The sequence below is a fragment of the Peromyscus eremicus genome, chromosome 14 (genome assembly GCF_949786415.1).
Source record: "Peromyscus eremicus chromosome 14, PerEre_H2_v1, whole genome shotgun sequence".
Classification (NCBI taxonomy): domain Eukaryota; kingdom Metazoa; phylum Chordata; class Mammalia; order Rodentia; family Cricetidae; genus Peromyscus; species Peromyscus eremicus.
Window position 1 is genome coordinate 82461401 of NC_081430.1, and position 21277 is coordinate 82482677.

General features: G+C 41.6%; 2 protein-coding genes across 2 annotated transcripts in view; one reads left to right on the forward strand and one right to left on the reverse strand.

Annotated features, from left to right (window-relative positions):
- The window catches only part of Bbof1 (basal body orientation factor 1), a 34905-nt gene extending 30135 nt beyond the window's left edge, over positions 1-4770 (forward strand). Inside the window, exon 12 of the mRNA XM_059279566.1 lies at positions 4333-4770. Coding sequence (XP_059135549.1) covers positions 4333-4395 — 63 coding nt within the window. The 3' untranslated portion in view covers positions 4396-4770. The remainder of the gene's footprint in view (positions 1-4332) is intronic.
- Positions 368-21045, reverse strand: Aldh6a1 (aldehyde dehydrogenase 6 family member A1). Its single transcript, XM_059279568.1, has 12 exons — positions 20915-21045; positions 13159-13218; positions 11933-12007; positions 11609-11770; positions 11074-11152; positions 9599-9901; positions 7535-7656; positions 6239-6428; positions 5857-6038; positions 4846-5025; positions 4429-4527; positions 368-2124 (listed from the first exon to the last, which is right to left on the reverse strand). Exons 1-12 carry the CDS (start codon positions 20963-20965, stop codon positions 2020-2022), a joined length of 1608 nt encoding a protein of 535 aa, XP_059135551.1. The 5' UTR covers positions 20966-21045; the 3' UTR covers positions 368-2019.
- Positions 21046-21277: the final 232 nt, after the last annotated feature.

The window sequence follows — 21277 nt, forward strand, 5'->3', positions numbered from 1 at the left end:
CTTTTTTATAGAAGCACAGACATAATATCCTTGCAATTCTGGGATGTGAGCATATGTCAGAAGCACAGATCACTGGAACCTAGAGAACACAGGAAGGAAAAGACTGTTTTTTTCAAAACTGTATTTTTTTTCTTAAGAGCTTTTTATTTGTATTTGGTTATTCACAATCAGTACATAATCTGACAAAACTCAAAGGAGGCCATAAAAGGAGAAAAAGGTAAATGCTGGTTCTCTATTTTAGTGATACTAACTTGAATATAACTGTAGATTTCATCTAAGAAACAAGAAACTTATGAGTACAAGTAGCTGGCTAAGTCAGTTGATTCTAATTAGAGAAACACAATTCTGATTAGTTGGTATTTGTTAAAAAAGTAACTTCCTTTATATCTAAGGAAAATATAAGGAGTCTTAGTGATTAAATTCTACTTGGAATTTAGATAATAACCACTTTTCAACCCAGCCCAAAATTGTTGGATTGAGTTGGGCATGAACTGTGTTTTATAAGAAAACAAAGGCATTATAATCACAAACTACAAATTTCAACTTGGTTTTAGAATGGAAAACAAAAAATCAGAGTTGAAGTGACTGAAGGCTCTGAATTCTACCAGAGGTGATACTCGAATACTCTTGTGCCGACAGAGTGGAAATTTTCAAGGTTTTTCACCACCTTTATTTTAACTCACCAAATAACCCGGTAGACTAGAGCAACACTGTCCACGTGACTGTCCAGAACAGAGTGAAACAAGTGACCAGTACCTCAGCTCACTAAGCCGTGATGATGAAGGCTAGCAGAGCCAGCAGCCGCCAGCTCAGAGAGCTGGGCTTCAGACCGGTCAGACAGACAGACTCTTCTGTTCAGCCCATCGATCTCTTCTGACTTAAGGCTTAGATGATCAGAGAGGCCAGTTTAAAGGCAGTTGAATGGAAACTTTTAAGTTTCTTGTAGTCCAATCAGTTATTCTATATGAAAAGAACTTTCATTAAAAAGTTTCAACTAGGCCAGGTGGTGATGATGCACGCCTTTAATCCCAGCACTTGGGAGGCAGAGGCAGGCAGATCTCTGTGAGTTCAAGGCTAGCCTGGTCTACAGAGCGAGATCCAGGAAAGGCTCCAAAGCTACATGGAGAAACCCTGTCTTGAAAAAACAAAAACAAAAACAAAACAAAAAAAAAAAGAAGAAGAAGAAAGAATAACATAAATTTTGGCAAATAATAATAGGTTTGGTTAAGGCCAAGAGTCTTACCCATTTTCATGATTGGCACATTCTTTGATTTCTGGGTCACAAATAACTTGTGAAATAATTTTTCTAAGGATTGTTTGCATCTGAATTAATGGCTGGAGCACTGATTAATGATCGCTGAAGCAAACCATGAAACATGGCACATATAACAAAAAGCTAGCGCATCACTTATATCCTGAGGTATCTTTGAGAAGTATTGTAGAAAAGACCATGGACAACGATAGAATTAAGTAGTGGTCATGAATCAAAATGAGAAGAAAGGGCCACTGAGCAGAAAAGAAGCAGTGCTTAAAATGTTTGGATAAGAAAAATAGGTTAAATCTTACGTAGTGTGGGAATCATGGAGGGCTGTGTTTGAGGCTCAACCAGAGGGTGAACTGTTTCTACTCTCCTTCCCTACCCAAGAGTCCTTCCAATAATTAGGAGATCTGTCCCCATGCCGCCATTCCCCTCCAAGTCATCAGGAGAGCTGTTAGAAGACAGGTCTAAGCTCTGACTCCAGGTAAACACTTCACAATTACCTCCAGAACAGAAGGATGCAGAACTAGTCCAGACCCAGCATAGTGTTTCCCTGTAGTCAGAAGAGAAGGATGCAGAGCAGGTCCAGACCCAGCTTGGTGTTTCCTGTAGTCTCCCTATTACTATGAAGGGACTGACAGTTCTGAGAGCTGTAACATACTCCAATCCCATGGATCGGATCTGAGCAAAGATGGCAAGTGAAGGTAGCCAAGAATTATGGGAATTGACTCAGGTTGGACTGAGTCTGGAAGAACTTGCTGCTAACGCCCCATGGTAGGCATGACTACGGCAGGTGAGGAAAGAGTAGCATCCTCTTCTTTCCACTGAGATGTGATAGTCTTTAGCTGAGTGTAAAACTGGATGCCCTAAAAAGGACAAAGAAAAAGAGCCAGCTTATACTTCTAGGAGTATATTAACTTTTAAAATTAATTTTTGAAGATGGTGCTATGAACACTACTCATGTTCCATTTGAATAACTGGTGCAACAAAATCCAATGTTTATGAGATAAAAGATTTATGGGGGTGTAGAGAGATGGCTCAGCTATTAAGAGTACCTCTCCTCTTGCAGAGGACCCAGGTTTGATTCTCAGTACCCACTTGGCAGCTCACAATCACCTATAAATCCAGTTCCAGGGGACCCAACACCCGTTTCTGGCCTCTGAGGGAATCAATCACGTATATAGTACACAGACATATATGTAGGCAAAATACCTATAAATAAAAAATTAAAACAACCCCCTCCAAAATAAAAACTACATTTATGGGGCTGGAATATAGCTCAATTGGTAGAATTCTTGTCTAACATTCATGAAACCCTGGATTCAATCTCCAACATGGAATAGACCAGGCATGGTAGTAGTATATGCCTATAATCCCAAGACACAAGAGGTAGAAGCAGGAGGATCAAAAGTTCAAGGTCATCCTTAGCTACCACAGTGAGTTGGAGACTATCTTAGGATATATAAGACCATGTCTCCAAAAAATAAATCTGAGGAGATGTCTTTGTGGGTAAAGCAGTTGCCACATTAGGACCTGAGTTCGGATTCCTAGAGCCCATGTAAAAGTCAGGTGCAGTAGCAAGCTTCAGTAATCCTGTATGGTGAGATGGGAGGTAGAAATAGGAGAATGTCTGCAAGTTCAAGGGCCAGCTAGTCTGGCAAACAACAAGGAGTCAAGATGGCAAAGATCAATATCCAAGGTTGTCCTCTGACCTCCGCATGGATACCCGCTCCCCACCTCTGGCACAAAAAATTAAATAATAAAGACACTTAGCATAATACTTGCCAGATACTAAACAGTTAAAAGTTAGACATCATTAATATACTGAAGTTAGAATTTTAAGCATAGGGGACTCAAAGTAGAAAAACTGAACAGTGTAATCTTGTTAAATTTTCAGGCCACTCTATTTCAGAGCTGACTATGCAGCAAAATCAATAGACTTTGCTCAGATTCTGCTTTTAGATTTTACTATAGCTTAACCTTGAGCCCTGTCTGTGATAAAAACTCACCTTTTATCAGAGTTGTAAGGAGAAACTGAAATAACATGGCAAAGTAACTGGTATTCAACAATTTCTATCAAGCCGGGCGGTGGTGGTGCACGCCTTTAATCCCAGCACTTGGGAGGCAGAGGCAGGCAGATCTCTGTGAGTTCGAGGCCAGCCTGGTCTACAGAGATCCAGGACATGCACCAAAACTACACAGAGAAACCCTGTCACGAAAAACAAAAACAAAAACAACAAAAATTTGTTTAAGGGTTGAGGATTTAGCACAGAGGTAGAGTGCTTGCCTAGCAAGCGCAAGGCCCTGGGTTTGGTCCTCAGCTCTGGAAAAAAAAAAAAAAAAAAAAAAAGAAGAAAAAAAAATTTCTATCTCTAGTAGTCAGTGATAATGTGCCATATTATACAAAGTGGCAAACCTAAAATAGTGTACAGATCCATTTCTAAGTTACCAAAACCTTTAGTACACTTAAAGCTGTGTAAAACCTATGTTCTATTCCACCCCACCTAATATATGTATAATTTATTGTATAAGAATAAGCTTGGCCAGGAAGTGGTAGCGCACGCCTTTAATCCCAGCACTTAGGATGCAAAGGCAGGCGGATCTCTGTGAGTTTGAGGCCAGCCTGGTCTACAGAGCAAGATCCAGGACAGGCACCAAAGCTACACAGAGAAACCCTGTCTCGAAAAAAAATGAAAAAGCAAAACAAAACAAAAAAGCTTGAAGATCTTTTTTTTTTTTTTTTTTTTTTTTTTTTGGTTTTTCGAGACAGGGTTTCTCTGTGTAGCTTTGTGCCTTTCCTGGAACTCACTTGGTAGCCCAGGCTGGCCTTGAACTCACAGAGATCCGCCTGGCTCTGCCTCCCGAGTGCTGGGATTAAAGGCGTGCGCCACCACCGCCCGGCGCAAGCTTGAAGATCTTTAAATCAAGACAGGATAAATGTTTAGAAGTTATTCAGATGACAAGGTTACAGGAAAAAGAAATGATCTACACAAAGATTTGGATTTCCTTAAGCTTGAGTTACTCAAGAAGAGACAGGGTTGGCAAAATTTTGTTAACTTTTAAATTTTTTTTAGGAGCCTGAGAAACAGAGCAGAAGAGATGATTCCATAACAGATTCCAGCCAGTCCTTTATGTAATCTAAGGAGAGAAAATGCCACCTCAAAAGTTACCTGTTTGCCATAGAAATTGGTGTCTCCCCTGAAGGAAGATCGAGAGCCGGTGAAGGAAAACATTGGCAGAGGCACTGGAATGGGGACGTTCACGCCCACCTAGAGAGAAGAGACGCACATCACAAACTGTCGGAAGGCTCCAGCCAGTGTCCGCGTAGATGGAAGACAAAGACAACAGAGCCCCAGTTTATTTTTTCTTTCCATGTTAGATTTTGCGTAGTTTGGGTTTTTTTGGAAGTAGAAATTTTTAGTCATCTTGCACCTGTGCTCCACCCTAAGAACTTTTCTTTATGAGGAGGGAATGGGGAATTATGGGCAATTAAAGGTGCAGTCTTCAAACAAGGTGCACTTGACTGGTCATTGTTCACTGTCTCCTCCTCTTAGCTGTAAGAATCTTCAGAAATTCCTTTCACAAACCTGTCCGACGTCCACCATGTGAGAATATTTCCGTGCGGTGGCTCCATTGGTGGTAAAGATGGCAGTTCCATTTCCATATGGATTGTCATTTACAATCTTGATGGCTTCATCCAATGTGTCCGTCTCCAGAACCACAAGAACTGGACCAAAAATCTCTTCTTTGTAACAGGTCATACTTGGCTGTCAGGAGAGATGGGTCCAGAAAGAAGTCAGAGTTTTGAAGTGAGTATTTAATGTATTTTTGGCACCCTGACTCACTCCCCGTTGTCTCCAGGGTAGCTTTCATGCTAGGAATCTTTCACCATTGCTTACTTCTGTTCAAAAGGCAGAAACCTGTGGAGCCCCCACCATATAAGTAACTTGGAATTCTTGCATTTTTTGCTTTTCATTACTCTATTTCAAGTTCAAGACCCATCACCAGCTTCCTTTTTAATACCTGCACAACTCGTTTCGTAAGTCGTTAATGAGAGTTACATGAAAAGTCAGTTTTATGAATCAAACATATGTTAGTATACCAGAACTTTTCTAGAAACTCCTGGCGGAATGCCTTGTAACAAACATCCATTCTCATTTATTTCTTTGCCTCCACATAAGTCTCCAGATTTGATACTGGGTTCTTGTCTAATATTCAAAACATCCTTCACCATTGCACCGAGCCAGCTGTGTCCATTGCCAATACGTTTTCTTCTCAGTTCTGTGGCAAGACACTTCAGCCCGTAATCTTTCGGGATTAGTGAAGACACACAACGAAAAGTCTGCCTCAGTTTAGTCATGAATGGGAGCTGAGAGACCCTCAAACTTTGATAAATAAAATTGATAGATGATTTTCTTTTGTTCCACTTTGGTAAAGACGAAATTAACTTTTGGGCACAGGGTAAAATATTTTATAAATACTGGGTAGTTAATATGTTGATTGGGACACTACAGTAGTTAGGAGCAGAGATTAGAGATTCCCCAGCCTCGAAGGTGTTTTCGGCTCTTGCATTTGTTAAGTAATCCAGAGTTGTTTACCTTGACATTGGAGATGATGGTTGGTCCAACAAAGTTACCATTTTCATAGCCTTTGACTTTAATTTTTCGCCCATCCAGAAGGATGGAAGCTCCCTCTTTTTTTCCACTATCGATCAGATTGCAGACTCGCTCTTTGGCCTGGGGAGTGATCAGAGGGCCTAGATCAGCTCCAGGCTGGTCTCCTGTAAAACAAGTAGACGTGTCAAAGGTTGTTATGAACATAAAATTTCACTGCTGAAATAACTCTGAATGACAAGGAGAATTAAAGAGAGGTAATGGTAGAAATATATACAATGGCTCCCTTGGACAAGGCCAAGGCCAAATCTAAGAAGTCAGTGCCAGAGAAGCAAAGTCTAAAGTTACTTGGCAGGTGCCTGATTACCTGCATTGACTTGTAGATTTTTGGCCCGCTCCACCAGCTCTGGCAGCCACTTCTTGGCTTCCCCTACGAGGATGGCTGTTGAAAGAGCCATGCAGCGTTGGCCAGCAGCTCCAAATGCGGCCCCGACCAGCTGGTTGAGAGTGTTTTCCTTATTGGCATCTGGCATGACTACCCCATGGTTTTTGGCTCCCTAAAGAAATGCAGAAAGCGCACAGGTCTTCTTAGCTAAATTAAGTTAAGCCAAGAACTTAAGCAAAGAATCCGATACATAAAATGAGAAGCTAAGGAAAGACTATCTTTTGTTATTTTGAACAAAGATTTAAAACAATTTTTTTTAATTTCAAAATTTTGTAGTATTGGGAATTGAATGTAGGCCTCATATATGCCAAGGAAGTGTCAGCCACTGAGGTATATCTCTTTTTTTTTCAATCATTTTACTTTGAGACAAATTCTCACTAAGTTGCCAAAGCTAGTATTGAACTCACTCTGTAGCACAGGCCAGAGATTGTTTTTAATACTGCTGAAGTCTAAGCAATACTAAACAGGCTCCATGTTATTTTAATCTTCTTGAGAAACTGATATGTATCTATTTAGGTCAAAACCATTTACAAGGTGGTAGTGGTAGGAAGGCTGTTACTTTCAAATTGACAGGTTAAGGGACTAGTAGAAACTGGGCAGTGGTGGTGCACGCCTTTAATCCCAGCACTTGGGATGCAGAGGCAGGCGGATCTCTTGAGTTCAAGCCCAGCCTGGTCTACAGAGTAAGTTTCAGGACAGCCAGGGCTACACATAGAAACCCTGTCTCAAAAAACCAAACCAAAGCAAAACAAAAAAAATAGTAGAATACAAAAATAAACTATGTATTACATGAGGACATATGAACCAGTGCCTTCCGTGGACTGGCCCCTTTCATTTCCTTGACAAACTGGTTGTACAGAAACATAACCTCAGGGGTAACCATACCTTTATCATATTTTTAAGCCATACCATTGGTAGTTAGGGTATACTTTTAAAAGAAGCAAGAAATAAGGTCTAGAAAGAGAAATTTGGCTGTTAATGCTGAAGACTAAAGAACTGAAGCAACATTTTTGAGGAGGAATGTGCCCTTTGTTACCAAGATTAATTGTGTATGGTAAAAGATGATCACCATAACAGAATTAAACTTCACAAGGTTCAGGGACTAAGGTAGCAGACACTCAGGATGAAATGACAAATACTGGCCGCCTACTGAGGACATCCCCTGGTCTTACATAGCCACACAGCCAAGTCTGAGAAGCAAAAGGAATGAGAAGTTACCATATTGGCCTGAACCCTCTTGCCGTTTCTTGACCCTCTTTCAAAGATGTACTCTCCTGCCTGGTTGGAGCCCACAAAGCTGATTGCTTTGATGTCTGGATGATCGCAAATAAAATTTACAGCTTTAAAAAGAAAATAAGCAATTACCATAAAGAATTAATAACCCATAAGTTTATCAACAGTAAACCTTCCCTTGCCCCATACTGTGAATTAACATTCATACATTTCTACATGGGAATTTCACTGTGGTGTGCTCTTATTTCTCTTAAACGACAATTTGTTTTGTTTTTGAGACAGGGTCTTACTATGTACCCCTGGCTGGTGGCCTGGGGCTCACTAGACCAGGCTGGTCTCAAACTCACAGAGGTCCACTTGCTTCCATCTCCCAAATCCTGGTTTTATAGTCATGTGCCACCATACCTGTCTTTACATTATAAATTTTAACTTATTTATTTTCATTAGTATTTTAGAAACACTTCTAAGTGGAAACAATTTCTAATCTCTGAAAGTCATAATTTCTTTAAACTTTATTATTATTAGAGTGCATGTGTGTTTGATGATAATGATGATGTGTGTCTCTCTGTGCGTGTAGACGTCAGAGGACAGCTTTGTGAAATTGGTCTTTTCCTCCTACCTTTGTATGGGTTTCAGGGATCTTGCTTACTTGCCAAGTACCTTTACATGCTGATCCATTTTGACAGCCCATAAAGGCTACAATTTCTATTTTCTTCAAATAAAGTAACAGTCTTTCAAAACTTGACCTTTTTATTTTACCCTTTAAGCATACGTTATATCTAAGATTCTCAAACACTTAAGACCCTCATGCAGAGGTTATATATATTTAAGAGTAAGAACCGGAGCCAGCCTTCCTGGATAGACATATCCTAATTTTCCTAGTTTCCGGTAGTGTTACTTAGAGCAAATGATTTAATAGTACTCTGCCTCTGTTTTCTCTCTCTCTCTCTCTCTCTCTCTCTCTCTCTCTCTCTCTCTCTCTCTCTCTCTCTCTCTCTCTCTCTCTCTCTCTCTCTGTTGTCCTGGATCTCTGTAGACCAGGCTGTCCTCGAATTCACAGAGATCTGCCTGACTCTGCCTCCCAAGTGCTGAGATTAAAGGCGAGTGCCACCACCGCCCGGTGCATTTTCTCATCTGTAAGATGAAAAATAGTACCTCCCAGGCTGGAGAGATGGCTCAGAGGTTAAGAGCACTGACTGCTCTTCCAGAGGTCCTGAGTTCAATTCCCAGCAACCACATGGTGGCTCACAACCATCTGTAATGAGATCTGGTGCCGTCTTCTGGCCTACAGTCATACATGCTGTATACATAAATAAATTAATTAATTAAAAAAGAAAAGATTTGATAAAAAATTAAAAAAAAAAGAAAGAAAAATAGTACCTCCCTTAAAGGAATGTTAAGATATTAAACAAGAAAATAAAGTTTCATTTAATCTTATCTTTGGTCCAAATCCATTGTTCTGGTGTCCTTGTGTGTAGTACAGAATAAGAAACACTCCTAGTTAGTTACTTTAGTCCATCCAGATGGCAAGATGGTTAGGACATATGACCTTAAAACATGGAGTTTACTATTAGTAAAATCCTTCCTTGCTAATTTCCTCATACTACAATTCCCAATCATAGAGCCTGAGAGATGGCTCAGTAGTTAAGAATGCTTCTCATAGTTGGGCAGTGGTGGCGCATGCCTTTAATCCCAGCACTTGGGAGGCAGAGTCAGGTGGATCTCGGAGAGTTTCAAGGCCAGTTTAGTCTACAGAGTGAGTTCTAGGACAGTCAGAGCTACACAGAGAAACCTTGTTTTGAAAAAAAAAAAAAAAGAATGCTTCTCACTCTTCCACAGGATATGAATTCAGTTCTCAGTACCCACACTGGGCACCTCACAAACACCTATAACTCCAACTTCAGGAGATCCAATGCCCTGATCTGGCCTCTGTGGGCCCCTATACATATGTGGCAGACACACAGAGAATCACATGCCCATAAATGAACATTAACATTACCAATCAATACTGAACACCGGAAGTCAGATAAGTACCCACACGAAAGTTACCTTCATGTTGTCCGTGGATGATGTTCAGTGTTCCATCGGGGGCACCAGAATCCTGAAGCAACTTAGCAAGAAGCATAGTTGCTCCAGGTACTCGCTCTGATGGTTTCATTAGGAAAGTATTTCCACAAACCATAGCCATGGGAAACATCCAAAGGGGGATCATGGCAGGAAAATTAAATGGGGCAATGCCTGCACACACGCCCAGCGGCAGACGGTAGGAATAAAGGTCCATGTCTTTGGTGATAGACGGCATGGTCTCTCCCAGCATGAGGGATGTCACACTACAGGCATGCTCAACCACCTCTGGAAGAGAGAGGACAAAGACTGAATACTACTTAGCTTTTGTCACACTCTAGTCAATCCTGAGAATAAGGGGTGGGTCAGACCAATGATGGGGATTTGTCCTTCCATGTGGGAAGATTAGATAAACAGATTCTCTGAGGGGGGAACAGAGACAGTGAAATGCATATTTGTTCTGAAACATCATTTGAGCTTACAAAAAAACAAAAACAAAAACAAAAACAAACAAACAAACAAACACTCCAAACCAAATTAGTCTCAAAGGTACCAAACAAGCATTGTCTTTAAAAATTTTTAAAAGGTATTGCTGGGCTGGGAGGTGGTGGCACATGCCTTTAATCCCAGCACTCAGGAGGCAGAGGCAGACGGATCTTTCTGAGTTTGAGGCTAGCAACCAGAGATACACAGTGAGCCTCTGCCTCAAAGGACAAAAAAAAAACTGTTGTGGAATATTACTTTAACTATGTAAAAGTGTATTACATTTATTTATATTGTGGAATATTACTTTAACTATGTAAAGATGTGGTACATTTATGTTGAAAATATTACTTTACCTATGTAAAGGTGTATTACATTTGTTCATGCTGCATTTGTTTAACAATCTAAAGATGTGTTGCTTTGCCTGCCTAAGGCATCTGATTGTTCTAATAAAAAGCCAAAAGGCCAATAGGTAGGCAGAGGAGGGAGAGGCAGGGCTGGCAGACAGAGAGAATAAGTAGGAGGAGGAATCTAGGCTTGGGATAAAGAGAGAGAGAGAATGAGGGAGAAAGACAGGGAGACATTCGGGGTCAGCCAGCCAGGCAGACATGGGGTAGGACATACAGAAAGAAAGGTAAGAAGCCCCGAGGTAAAACACAGATGAAGAGAAACAGGTTAAATTAAGCTATAAGAGCTAGTGGGACAAGCATAAGATTAGGTCCAGCATTCATAACTAATGATAAGTCATAACTAATGTCAAGATTTTGGAGCTGGTTGGTGGCCCAAAAGCAAGCCTGCTACAAAAACCCAAATTGAAACAAAAAAAAAAAAAAAAAAAAAAGAGAGAGAAAGAAGGGAAAAGTTACTACAGGATAGCAAAATCTACATAAAGAAAGAATCAACCTCCCCATTCTGGGGTATGTCTCCCATCTTCTTTTGACCTCTCCCACAAGTCCCCTAAGGGGCTCCCAGCTTACGAAGGCCTCGGAATACATCTCCTTCAGCATCAGCTAGAGTCTTCCCTTGTTCCATTGTGATTAACCTGGCAATTTCTTTCTAGAGAGAAAACACACAAATAGAAACTAATCCAAGGATGTTCCTTTATTTACTTACTTTCTTGATGTTGGGGATATACGTTATGATTTTGTTGTTGGTGGTGATGATTTTGGGGGGGGGGCAACAATGTATCATGTAGCCCAGGCTAGCCTCAACTTCACTCTATAGTTGAGGAAGGCCTTGAACTCACGATCTTCATGCCTCCACCTCCCAAGTGTTGGGATTACAGGTATGAACCACCATGCAGGCTGAATTCAGGGTCTTGCTCATGTTCACTAAGCACATACTCTGACACCCAGTCCCTATTTTCCTCCAAGGACAGACAAACTGAAAGAGAACTCACAAGGGTCAATGTCCTCCTGTATTATGGAGTCAGGGAGGACAGCTCGACAAGTCTTTGAAGAGGTGACCAACACACCGTAGGAAACGGGCTGGGCTACCACTCAGAGTTCTTACCAGGTTTTCTTTGATAAGTTGTTGATAGCGGAGCAGGACCTGCTGACGGCTTAAGATGGATGTGTCTGCCCAGGCAGGGAAAGCACGTTTGCAGGCAGCAACAGCTGCCGCCATTTCATCCTTGGTGGACTGAGGGACCCGGCCGATGACCTCATTGGTGGCCTGAAAAGAAGCCATCCCATTTTGCCAGGGCCTCACCTTCCCCACATTGGCCTACTCACAGGGGCAACACTGTGCTTTGTGGTAAAGCCTTAAGCCCCTACCTTGTCCCTTGCTCCCAAAATTCTAGGCTACTAGGTTGAAGTCCAGAAAAATTTTGCTTACTGGGTTGTGGATGTCAATCCATTTGTCGCTTTTGGATTCAACAAATTTCCCATCAATGAAGAGTTTTACAGTTGGCTAGAGAAAAAAATACACACATAAAAAACCCCTTTCTATGAATTATTTTGCTTCTCTTTCTGTGAGGAAGGAATTTTGATGGATAATTGGATCTACTTGCTGAACCATCTCTAATCCTTTCCCTACCAAAAATTTAAACTTCCAGTAGCAATGGAAATATTTATACGTTATGAGAGTAAAGTTCAAGACAAAAATAATCCATAAGAATTTTTAAAAACTATAGAAGAATGCTTATTTCACAATACTGAAAAACCTGAAGCACACTAAATGTTCTATGAAGAAAATCAAGTTACATACATCAGATGGAATATTATGCAGCCATTAAAAATTGTAATTATAAAGAATATCTTGCAACACTGAAACTGTTTAAAACATAACAGATATAGTGACAGACAAGAAAACTAAAGTAGAAAATTTTTCTGGGCATGGTGGCACACATCTGTAATCCCAGCACTTGGGAGGAGTTGACGCAAGAGCTAAGGGCCAGCCTGATCTACATAGTGAGTTCCGGTCAAACCAGGGCTACATAATGAGACCAGTTTTTTGTATTGTTTTGGAGACAAGAGTTTCTCTGTGTAGCCCTGGCCATCCTGGAACTCACTCTGTAGACCAGGCTAACCTCAAACTCAGAGATTTAGCTGCCTCTGCCTCTCTAAAGGTGTGAGACCTGTTTTTTTTTTTTTTTTTTTTTTTTGGTTTTTCGAGACAGGGTTTCTCTGTGTAGACTGTCCTGGAACTCACTTTGTAGACCAGGCTGACCTTGAACTCACAGAGATTCACCTGCCTCTGCCTCCGGAGTGCTGGGATTAAAGGTGTGCAACACCACCTCCTGGCGTGAGACCAGTTTTCAAAAACACAAAACAAGGGGCTGGAAGATGGTTCAGCAGTTAAGAGGACCCAAGTTCCTTCCCAGTACCTGTTCACAGCCATCTGAAAACAGCTCCAGGGTATGCAACAGCCTCTCCTGGTCTCTGCAGACACCAGGCTCACATGGTACACAGGCATGTGTGCAGGCAAAACACCATAAACACACAAAAATTTCAATAAAAAATGCAAAACAAACTAAAAGTTACATACATTTTGATCACAATCGTATAAAAACTACACCGATTCTTTCTTAGAAGTTCATCTTTACCACCTCAAATACTCACCACTGATGATGATGAGAAGTAGGATGCTGGGTACCATGTGGAGTTTACTTTAGAAGAAACCTATGGGATTAAAAAGTATCTGATAAATGCCAGGTGTTGTGGCACATTAATCCCAGCACTCAGGAGACAGACAGGCGGTCTCTGTGAGTTGGAGACATCCTTGGTCTACAGAATGAGTTTCAGACCAGCCATGACTACACGGTAAGCCCCTATTTCAACAAAACCAAAATCTGATAAATGCCGGGCCATGATGGTGCATGATTTAATTCCTAGCACTCGGGAGGCAGAAGCAGACGGATCTCTGCGAGTTTGAGTCCAGCTGGATCTACAGAGTTAGTTCCAGGACAGCCAAGGCTACACAAAGAAACCCTGTCTTAAAAAACAAAAACAAACAAACACAAAAAACCCCAACAACTAACCAAATGAAAATCCTGACAAGAAACTAGGAGACATAGAGAGTTATGGAAACAATAAATCACAAAGATCATGTCCTGGATTTTTAGGGAAGTCTTTTTTTTTTTTTTTTTTTTTTTTTTTAGTTTTTCAAGACAGGGTTTCTCTTGTAGCCTTGGGCATCCTGGAGTACACTTTGTAGACCAGGCTGGCCTCGAACTCACAGAGATCCACCTGACTCTGCCTCCTGAGTGCTGGGACTAAAGGCTTGTGCCACCATTGCCTGATGTCCTGATTTAAAGAATCTTTTTAGTCATTATATTGTATTTTGCAAAATATAGTCACCACAAATCTAACAAAAGTACTTAATATAATATTTAAAGTAAGTGTTGAAGACAATTTAAATCAGTGTTAATGTAATGAACTATAAATAATATTGTCTATGGCCAATGTGGATACAGATTAAATAGTAATAAAATGTAAATATATTCATACATACTTGAATACAAATGCTCATAACATCTTTCATTAGCCTCAAACTTGGTAATGACACAAATGTCCACTATTAGATAATGTGATCAGAGAACAGACGTATGAAAATATGACAATTGCTGGGCGGTGGTGGCGCACGCCTTTAATCCCAGCACTCGGGAGGCAGAGCCAGGCAGATCTCTGTGAGTTCGAGGCCAGCCTAGGCTACCAAGTGAGTTCCAGGAAAGGCGCAAAGCTACACAGAGAAACCCTGTCTCGAAAAACCAAAAAAAAAAAAAAAAAAAAAAAAAAAAAAAAAAAGAAAAAGAAAATATGACAGACAATGGAGGCCATTTTTTATAGAATATATGCTAATAGTAAAAGTTAAAAAATGCCATAGTTGAGTATGGAGATGCACTTCAGGAAGCTGATGGACCACACATCCAGTAGTCTGGGCGGTGAGACTCTGTTCCAGGGGAAAACGATTGAGATGACACAGCAGGTGACTTCATTGATACAGAACGAGGTGATACAAGCTCATCTGTAGCATCATCAGATCTGCAGGTACCCATGGGTGAAAGGGCAGCAGTAAGGGGCGCGGAAAGGGACGTTTTGTGGTAATGAATGCTTTTATTATTCCCTGATACTTCCCAGGCATTAAGGCTTACCAGATGGTGTATTTTAAATACATACAGATTATTTTGTGTCAACTTCACTTTAATGAAGCTATTTTTAAAATGGTACAGGTACCTCATGGCAGGGACACGTTGATATTTGGTAGGGTAAAAAATCAGGGAATTAAGGAGGGAGGCTCAATTATAATAATGTTAATAAATCTCACATTGTATTTCTAAAAAATATTCAACATATGTTAGAAAAGTTGACTTAAGAAATACTCAAGTGGGGCTGGAGAGATGGCTCAGAGGTTAAGAGCACTGCCTGTTCTTCCAGAGGTCCTGAGTTCAATTCCCAGCAACCACATGGTGGCTCACAACCATCTATAATGTGATCTGGTGCCCTCTTCTGGTGTGTAGGCATGCAGATAGAACACTGTATACATAAATAAATAAATCTTAAAAAAAAAAAAAAAAAGAAATACTCAAGTGAAGCAGGGCGGTGGTGGCGCACGCCTTTAATCCCAGCACTCGGGAGGCAGAGCCAGGCGGATCTCTGTGAGTTCGAGGCCAGCCTGGGCTACCAAGTGAGTTCCAGGAAAGGCGCAAAGCTACACAGAGAAACCCTGTCTCGAAAAACCAAAAAAAAAAAAAAAAAAAAAAAAAAAAGAAATACTCAAGAGAAAGAAAGCTGGGCTGATGGTTTCTTTGTCCACTGTTCACTCTCAGCTCTTGAGAAGGTGCTTTACAACAATGGTCCTCTTGGTCATTGTCCACGTTCACCAACAGAGTGCTTCACTTCTACACTATACTATGTGTGTCTCCCTGAATTCTTTTGATGGCGATCACAAGGACCAGGGAGCTGAGGAGAGCGAAGCAAAATCCCAGTGATCATTGGCTTTTCCCATCTTCACCAGGAGATCTTGGATATTACCAAATGGGTTTCTTCCTTTAGTAAGTTATCTTTACTTAACCCCCTTCAACTCTTTAATCTACTCCAACCTTCATGACTAAATATCAATGATTTGTTATATCCTCCTCAGTCTTCCTTAGACTTAACCTCACAGCAAAAGTGGCATGGTTAATTTCTTGTCTCCTGTGCTGCCCTGGTGTCTCATCTTTCCACCCCCCGCCCCCATTCTCCTCTTCCTGGCCATTAACTCAGTTGCCCAAGTTAGTCCTGGGCTTGCTTTCTTCTTGTTCTATACACTCTCCTTGAGAGATTCCAGCAACTCCAGTGACCTAATTAGACTGCCCAGGTCTGCAGTTCTCAGCCAGAATCTCCCTCTGCAGGTCATACCCATGGAACTATTTTCATCCCTCTACGTAGGATCATGTTGGAAAGCTCGACTCCTTTTCCTCCCATCAGTCTGCTTTACTTCCTACCACCCACCCACCTGAGCAATGGGGTCCTCAGTCACCTGGCTGACCACATCACCTTATCTCCTCCCTTTCTCTATCAGTGAACCAAATATGTCCTGACCATCTATCTTCATAGAAGTCTTTGACCACACTGCCTTCTCCTCTCTAGATTTCAACAGTGACTTTTCAATAAGTCTTACAGTTTCCAATCTTACATGCTCTGAACCCAGTTTCTTCTGTTGTTTTGTTTCCCAAGACAGGGTTTCTTTGTGTAGCCTTGGCTGTCCTGGAACTCACTCTGTAGACCAGGCTGGCCTGGAACTCACAGAGATCCTCCTGCCTCTGTCTCCCGAGTGCTGGGATTAAAGGTGTGCACCACCAAGTTCAGAATCTAGTTTCTATTCCACAATCAGAGGGTCTTTCTAAGAGGAAGTAGGTTAGACTACTCACTTATGGCAAACCCTTCCATGGGGCTGGAGTGTAGCTCAGAAGTAAAGTAACTAGCATGTAGAAGTTCCTGGGCTCCATTCTTAGCAATGCAAAACAGCAAAAAAAAAAAAAAAAAACCAAAACAACAAAACAAAAAGCCCCTCCAATGGCTTTCTACTGCCCTCGCAATCAAGATTAACATCCCTGGCGCTGTTTAGAAGACTGTGTAGTTCTCCTGCTTCTCTAGTTTCATAGTGTGATTGCTACTTCCGGAAGCCTTGTTCTCTGCTCCAACCATGTGGAGTTGGACATTATACTGTTTCGCCCCAAGGTTGGTCCAAGCCTTCTGGACATGTATATGATGACCCATCGTGTCTGAAACTCTTTCATTCCACTTGCCTGGCTCATTCTCAACTCCCTCAGGTTTCTAGATGGCCTTCATCTTTTCTAGGTAGTCTCAACCTTAAGCACCCACCATCTTCCATTTTTCATTCCACGTTACAGGATAGCAGCTTGTTTAATGATTAAGTGTCTCTCTCTTGAGATCACTAGACCATTGTGTCCTCTGCCCCTAGCCTAATCCCTCTAATAGACTGAGGGTTTGTTAATATTTTGCAGAATCAAAGGATGAATACTCACCAAACAATAATTTGTTATTAATATTGTTTTATGTGTTCTTAAGGATAGAAAGGATCAGCTAATTTATGCATTCTAGGTCAGTTAAACTTTGTGTTTTAACTTCCACACAGCCTTCCTCATGGAAAGAAGATAAAGCTGACAGTGCACCCACTATAATGAAATATCACCATGTAGTTTTTGCAGGGTTAGACCTCATATTTGCTTTGCATTTCTTTTTTTTTAATTTATTTATTTTTGTGTGTGTTTTTTAAAATTTATTTTATTTATGTATTTTTCTTTTTCTTTTTTTTAGGTATGAGTGCTCTATCTGCATGTATGCCTACATGTCACCAGAGGGCATCACATCACATTATAGATGGTTGTGAGCCGCCATGTGGGTGCTGGGAATTGAACTCAGGACCTCTGGAAGAGCATCTAGTGCTCTTAGCCACTGAGCCATCTCTCCAGCCCTGCATTTCTTAATACTCATTAGTATTATTTCTGAAAAAACTAGCCTCCGACTTTCACTCTCTAGAGCAGTGGTTCTCAACCTTCCTAATGCTACGACCCTTTAATACAGTTCCTCATGTTGTGGTGACCCCCAACCATAAAATTATTTCATTACTGCTTCTTAACTGTAATTTCGCTACTGTTATGAATCATGATATAAATATCTGATATGCAGGCTATCTGATATGCAACCTCTGTGAAAGAATTATTCAACACCAAGGAGCCATGACCCACAGGTTGAGAATCACTGCTCTAGATATTAACTTCCTACCTGCTGTTTTCTTTGTCTTCTCCCCTTGGCTAACGACTTGCTAGTCTTGCAACATTCAAACCCAGAATCACCTCTTCTAGAAGCTCGTGCTTAATTAGACAGTTTGAGTTTGGCATTTGTTCCCTGTCCTTTCAGTACTCTGGGCACCCTTAATTGTCCAGCACTTTCCTTGCATTACAGTTGAGAATATGTTAAAAGTCTAGGACAGTGCAAAGGAAGAAAGGCACGCCAAGATCACAGTCCTAAATTCTCAGCTCCATCAATTACTAACTAGGTGATCTCGGGCCAATGACCTGAAGTGTCAGCTAATTTACTTCACTGCATTTTTCAATTCAAATCTTCACAGATAGTCTTAAAATTAGAGAGTAGGCCGGGCAGCGGTGGCGCACACCTTTAATTCCAGCAGTTGGGAGGCAGAGCCAGGAGAATCTCTCTGAGTTTGAGGCCAGCCTGGTCTACAGAGATCCAGGACATGCACCAAAACTACACAGAGAAACTCTGTCTCGAAAAGCCAAAACAAACAAACAAATAAACAAAAAACAACCAAAAAACAAAAACAAAAACAAAACAAAACAAAACTAGAGAGTACTGGAGTTAGAGTTAACTTTACAGATTATCAAGGCATCAATGAGGCAGGTCACTGCGTTTCATTAAAACTGGTTTTCTTATTTCTGAATGGGAAAGATAATATCTCACAAAGCAGAGTCTAGGCTAAAGTCTACTAATACCCAAACATAAAAGATAGGCTGAATACTTAAAATCTCTGAAAACTCACCCATTGCTTTGTATGCTAGCCTAAAAAATAAATTAAAAACTCTGGAAACATGAATTTGATCCTTTATAGTTTCTTCTGATAATCCTCTAATAGTCACAGGTGTCAGAATTTAGACAATTTTCTCCTTTCTGTTTATTTTTCTATTCTTTCTTTTTCTTTTTGTGATAGGGGCTTAGTATGTTATCCAGGTGTTTTTGTTGCTGTTTCTGTTAAAGTTTATTTAAAAATTTTTTTTTTGTGTGTGTACAAATGCATGTACGGAACGTGTGTACACGTACCCTAGGAGACCAGAAACTATCAGATCCCCTAAAAGTGGAGTTAGAGACAGTTGTGAGCTACCCAGTATGGGTGCTGGGAACTGAACTCAGGTCCTCTGAAGAGCAGTAAGCACTCTTACTTATAAATCTTGGAGTTATCTCTCCACCTTCCAATTTTACTTTTTCGTTTGGAAATTATTGTTTCTTGATTTTTTTTTTTTTTTTAGTAATGTTTTCATGAAAGCATTTTCAGGCATGCCCTAATACTCTGTTTTTTTTTTAGTAATGTTTTCATGAAAGCATTTTCAGGCATGCCCTAATACTCTGTTGCTTTTCTTCTTCTTCTTCTTCTTCTTCTTCTTCTTCTTCTTCTTCTTCTTCTTCTTCACTTACCCTCCTCATCTCCCCTCCTGCTCTCTGGCTGGTTCTCTCCCCAGGCTAGTTTTGAAGTGGTCTCAAGAGATTTTCCTGCCTCAGTTTCTCCAAGAGCGGGGCCTACATACATGTGCCACCATGCCCACTTAGACTAGCCTTTATCACACTGTCAAGCTACAGTAACTCCTAATTGTCTAAGAATTATTTCTGGTCTTTTTCCAAGTCAGTTCCGAGGTTTCTTTAATTTGTTTTTTAAAAAGAAAAAAAAAGAATATTTGTTTCAAAAATAACACGCATGGGAAGAGAGATTCTGCTCCTTGTGCAAAGGACAAAATATCTTACGGTTCTCAGTGACTCATGGTGATAGGGGTTAACAGTGAATGGGGGAGGGGGCAATTTCTATAAAGGATTTTAAGAGGTTGGTGATGGGAAATGTAGAGTGGAAATGTTTTCCTGTTACTAGGAAGAGAAGCCAGAACAGAACTAGGGGAGTGAAGTCATGCCAAGCCCCTAAGGCTCCAACTCATTCTCCATACTGGCCCATTAAACAGCATATTCAAACCTGAACCTTTGGTGACTCCAACAATCTAATAAATGCACACTTTTCTGCAGTAGAACTCATAGAAACCGATGAATAGAAATAAAACTTATATAAGTGCAACATTATAGAGGACATTCCCAGGCTGAATGAGTAAGGAGATAATGTTGCTTAATGCAGGATTATGAATCTTGCCAGTAACATAGTAAATCTTGCCTCAGAGTCTGAGGCCTTGCTAAAGTGCAAACACACAAGAAGCTATGAACAAAGCTGGAGATTACAGGCTTGAAATCTCTGTAGATCTATAACTGCCTTAGGGCTGGCTTCTGCAGGGCTCGGATCCCAGTCTTGCAGAGTGTGGGGGGTGTTGGCACCTGAGGAGCTCACTTTGGGAAAGTGTCTTCCTAGGATCTCATTTTCTACCACCTGCTTGGGAAATGTTTAGTCCTTTGAATGAAGCAGTATTAGCATAACAACGTGCCCTTACTTACCTCCAAAAGTTAACTCCGTTTAACTTTGCTGAGAAAGTTTAACTTGGCTTAGAGCTTGTGAAAAACACTAGGAATCATAATAGTTTGTGAAAACAGCAAGCAAATATGGCTGCCTTTGATGTGAAAACCTAGGGTACATTTCTAGGCGATTCAAAGTTTCTTCGTTGACCCTGGTTGCACGTCCCTAGCGAGCTCCCATCCCCCATCCCCACCTCAGATTATGATCAGAGGTTGGGTGGGGGAAGGAACGCTCCTGGCAAAGGAATGTACTCTAAGAAAGGTGACCAAAAAGGGGGATGTTCCTGGGGAACAGAGGTCGCTGGTGCAGAAGTGAGAGACCATAGGAGGAACCAGAAAGAGAAGCAGGCCAGTGAGTGACGGCAGGGACTGAGCTGAACTGGAGGTGAATGGGTCAGAGCCAGAAAAGGAAAAGCTCAGGAGTAAAAGGAGGGAGAGCCAGGCGTGACGGATCGGGGCTAGATCCAGGGCCAGAGACGGTATAGAGTGACAACCCGGACGCAGGGGTCTAGTGGAACGAGGGTCGGCAAAAGGGGATGGGCCAATAAGTCTGTCCGGCAGGAGCATGGTTTAGAGTCGGGGCGGTAAGGACCCATTCCTAACATCATGGTCCCTCGTCGCCACCCTCACTCGCCTGCAGGATCCGGGTCCGCACTGCTGCCGCTGCCACCACCGCCGCCGCCATGGCTCACCGGCTCCTCTGCCCAGCTCCCCCGAGCCTCGACTGCCAGTGCCTCCCCAGAAGTCACACCGCTAGGCCACGCCCTCCACACGGCCAGGCCTTTCCATTGGAGGAGAGGGCCACTTCTGCTAACCAATCATTTGTCAGAACTCTTGACTCCCACCCATCACTCCCAGCCCTGGGGATAGGTGATTGGTCAGAAGCGGAAGCGTTCTCGCCCCCTCTCACTTCAGTCGATTTTTATTGGCGGAGATGGGGCGACGCCCCCCACCCCCGACTTGGTACTGCATACTAAGCACCAAGCGGAGCTAGGGA

Coding starts and splice junctions, on each gene's coding strand:
- Aldh6a1 (XM_059279568.1), bottom strand. CDS start 20,965: ATGGCGGCGGCGGTGGTGGCAGCGGCAGCAGTGCGGACCCGGATCCTG. Junction 9,902..11,073: donor AGATGTATTCCGAGGCCTTC/GTAAGCTGGGAG, acceptor TCTCTCTTCCAG/AGGTGGTTGAGCATGCCTGT. Junction 2,125..4,428: donor CCAATTTCTATGGCAAACAG/GTAACTTTTGAG, acceptor TGTCCTTTTTAG/GGCATCCAGTTTTACACTCA.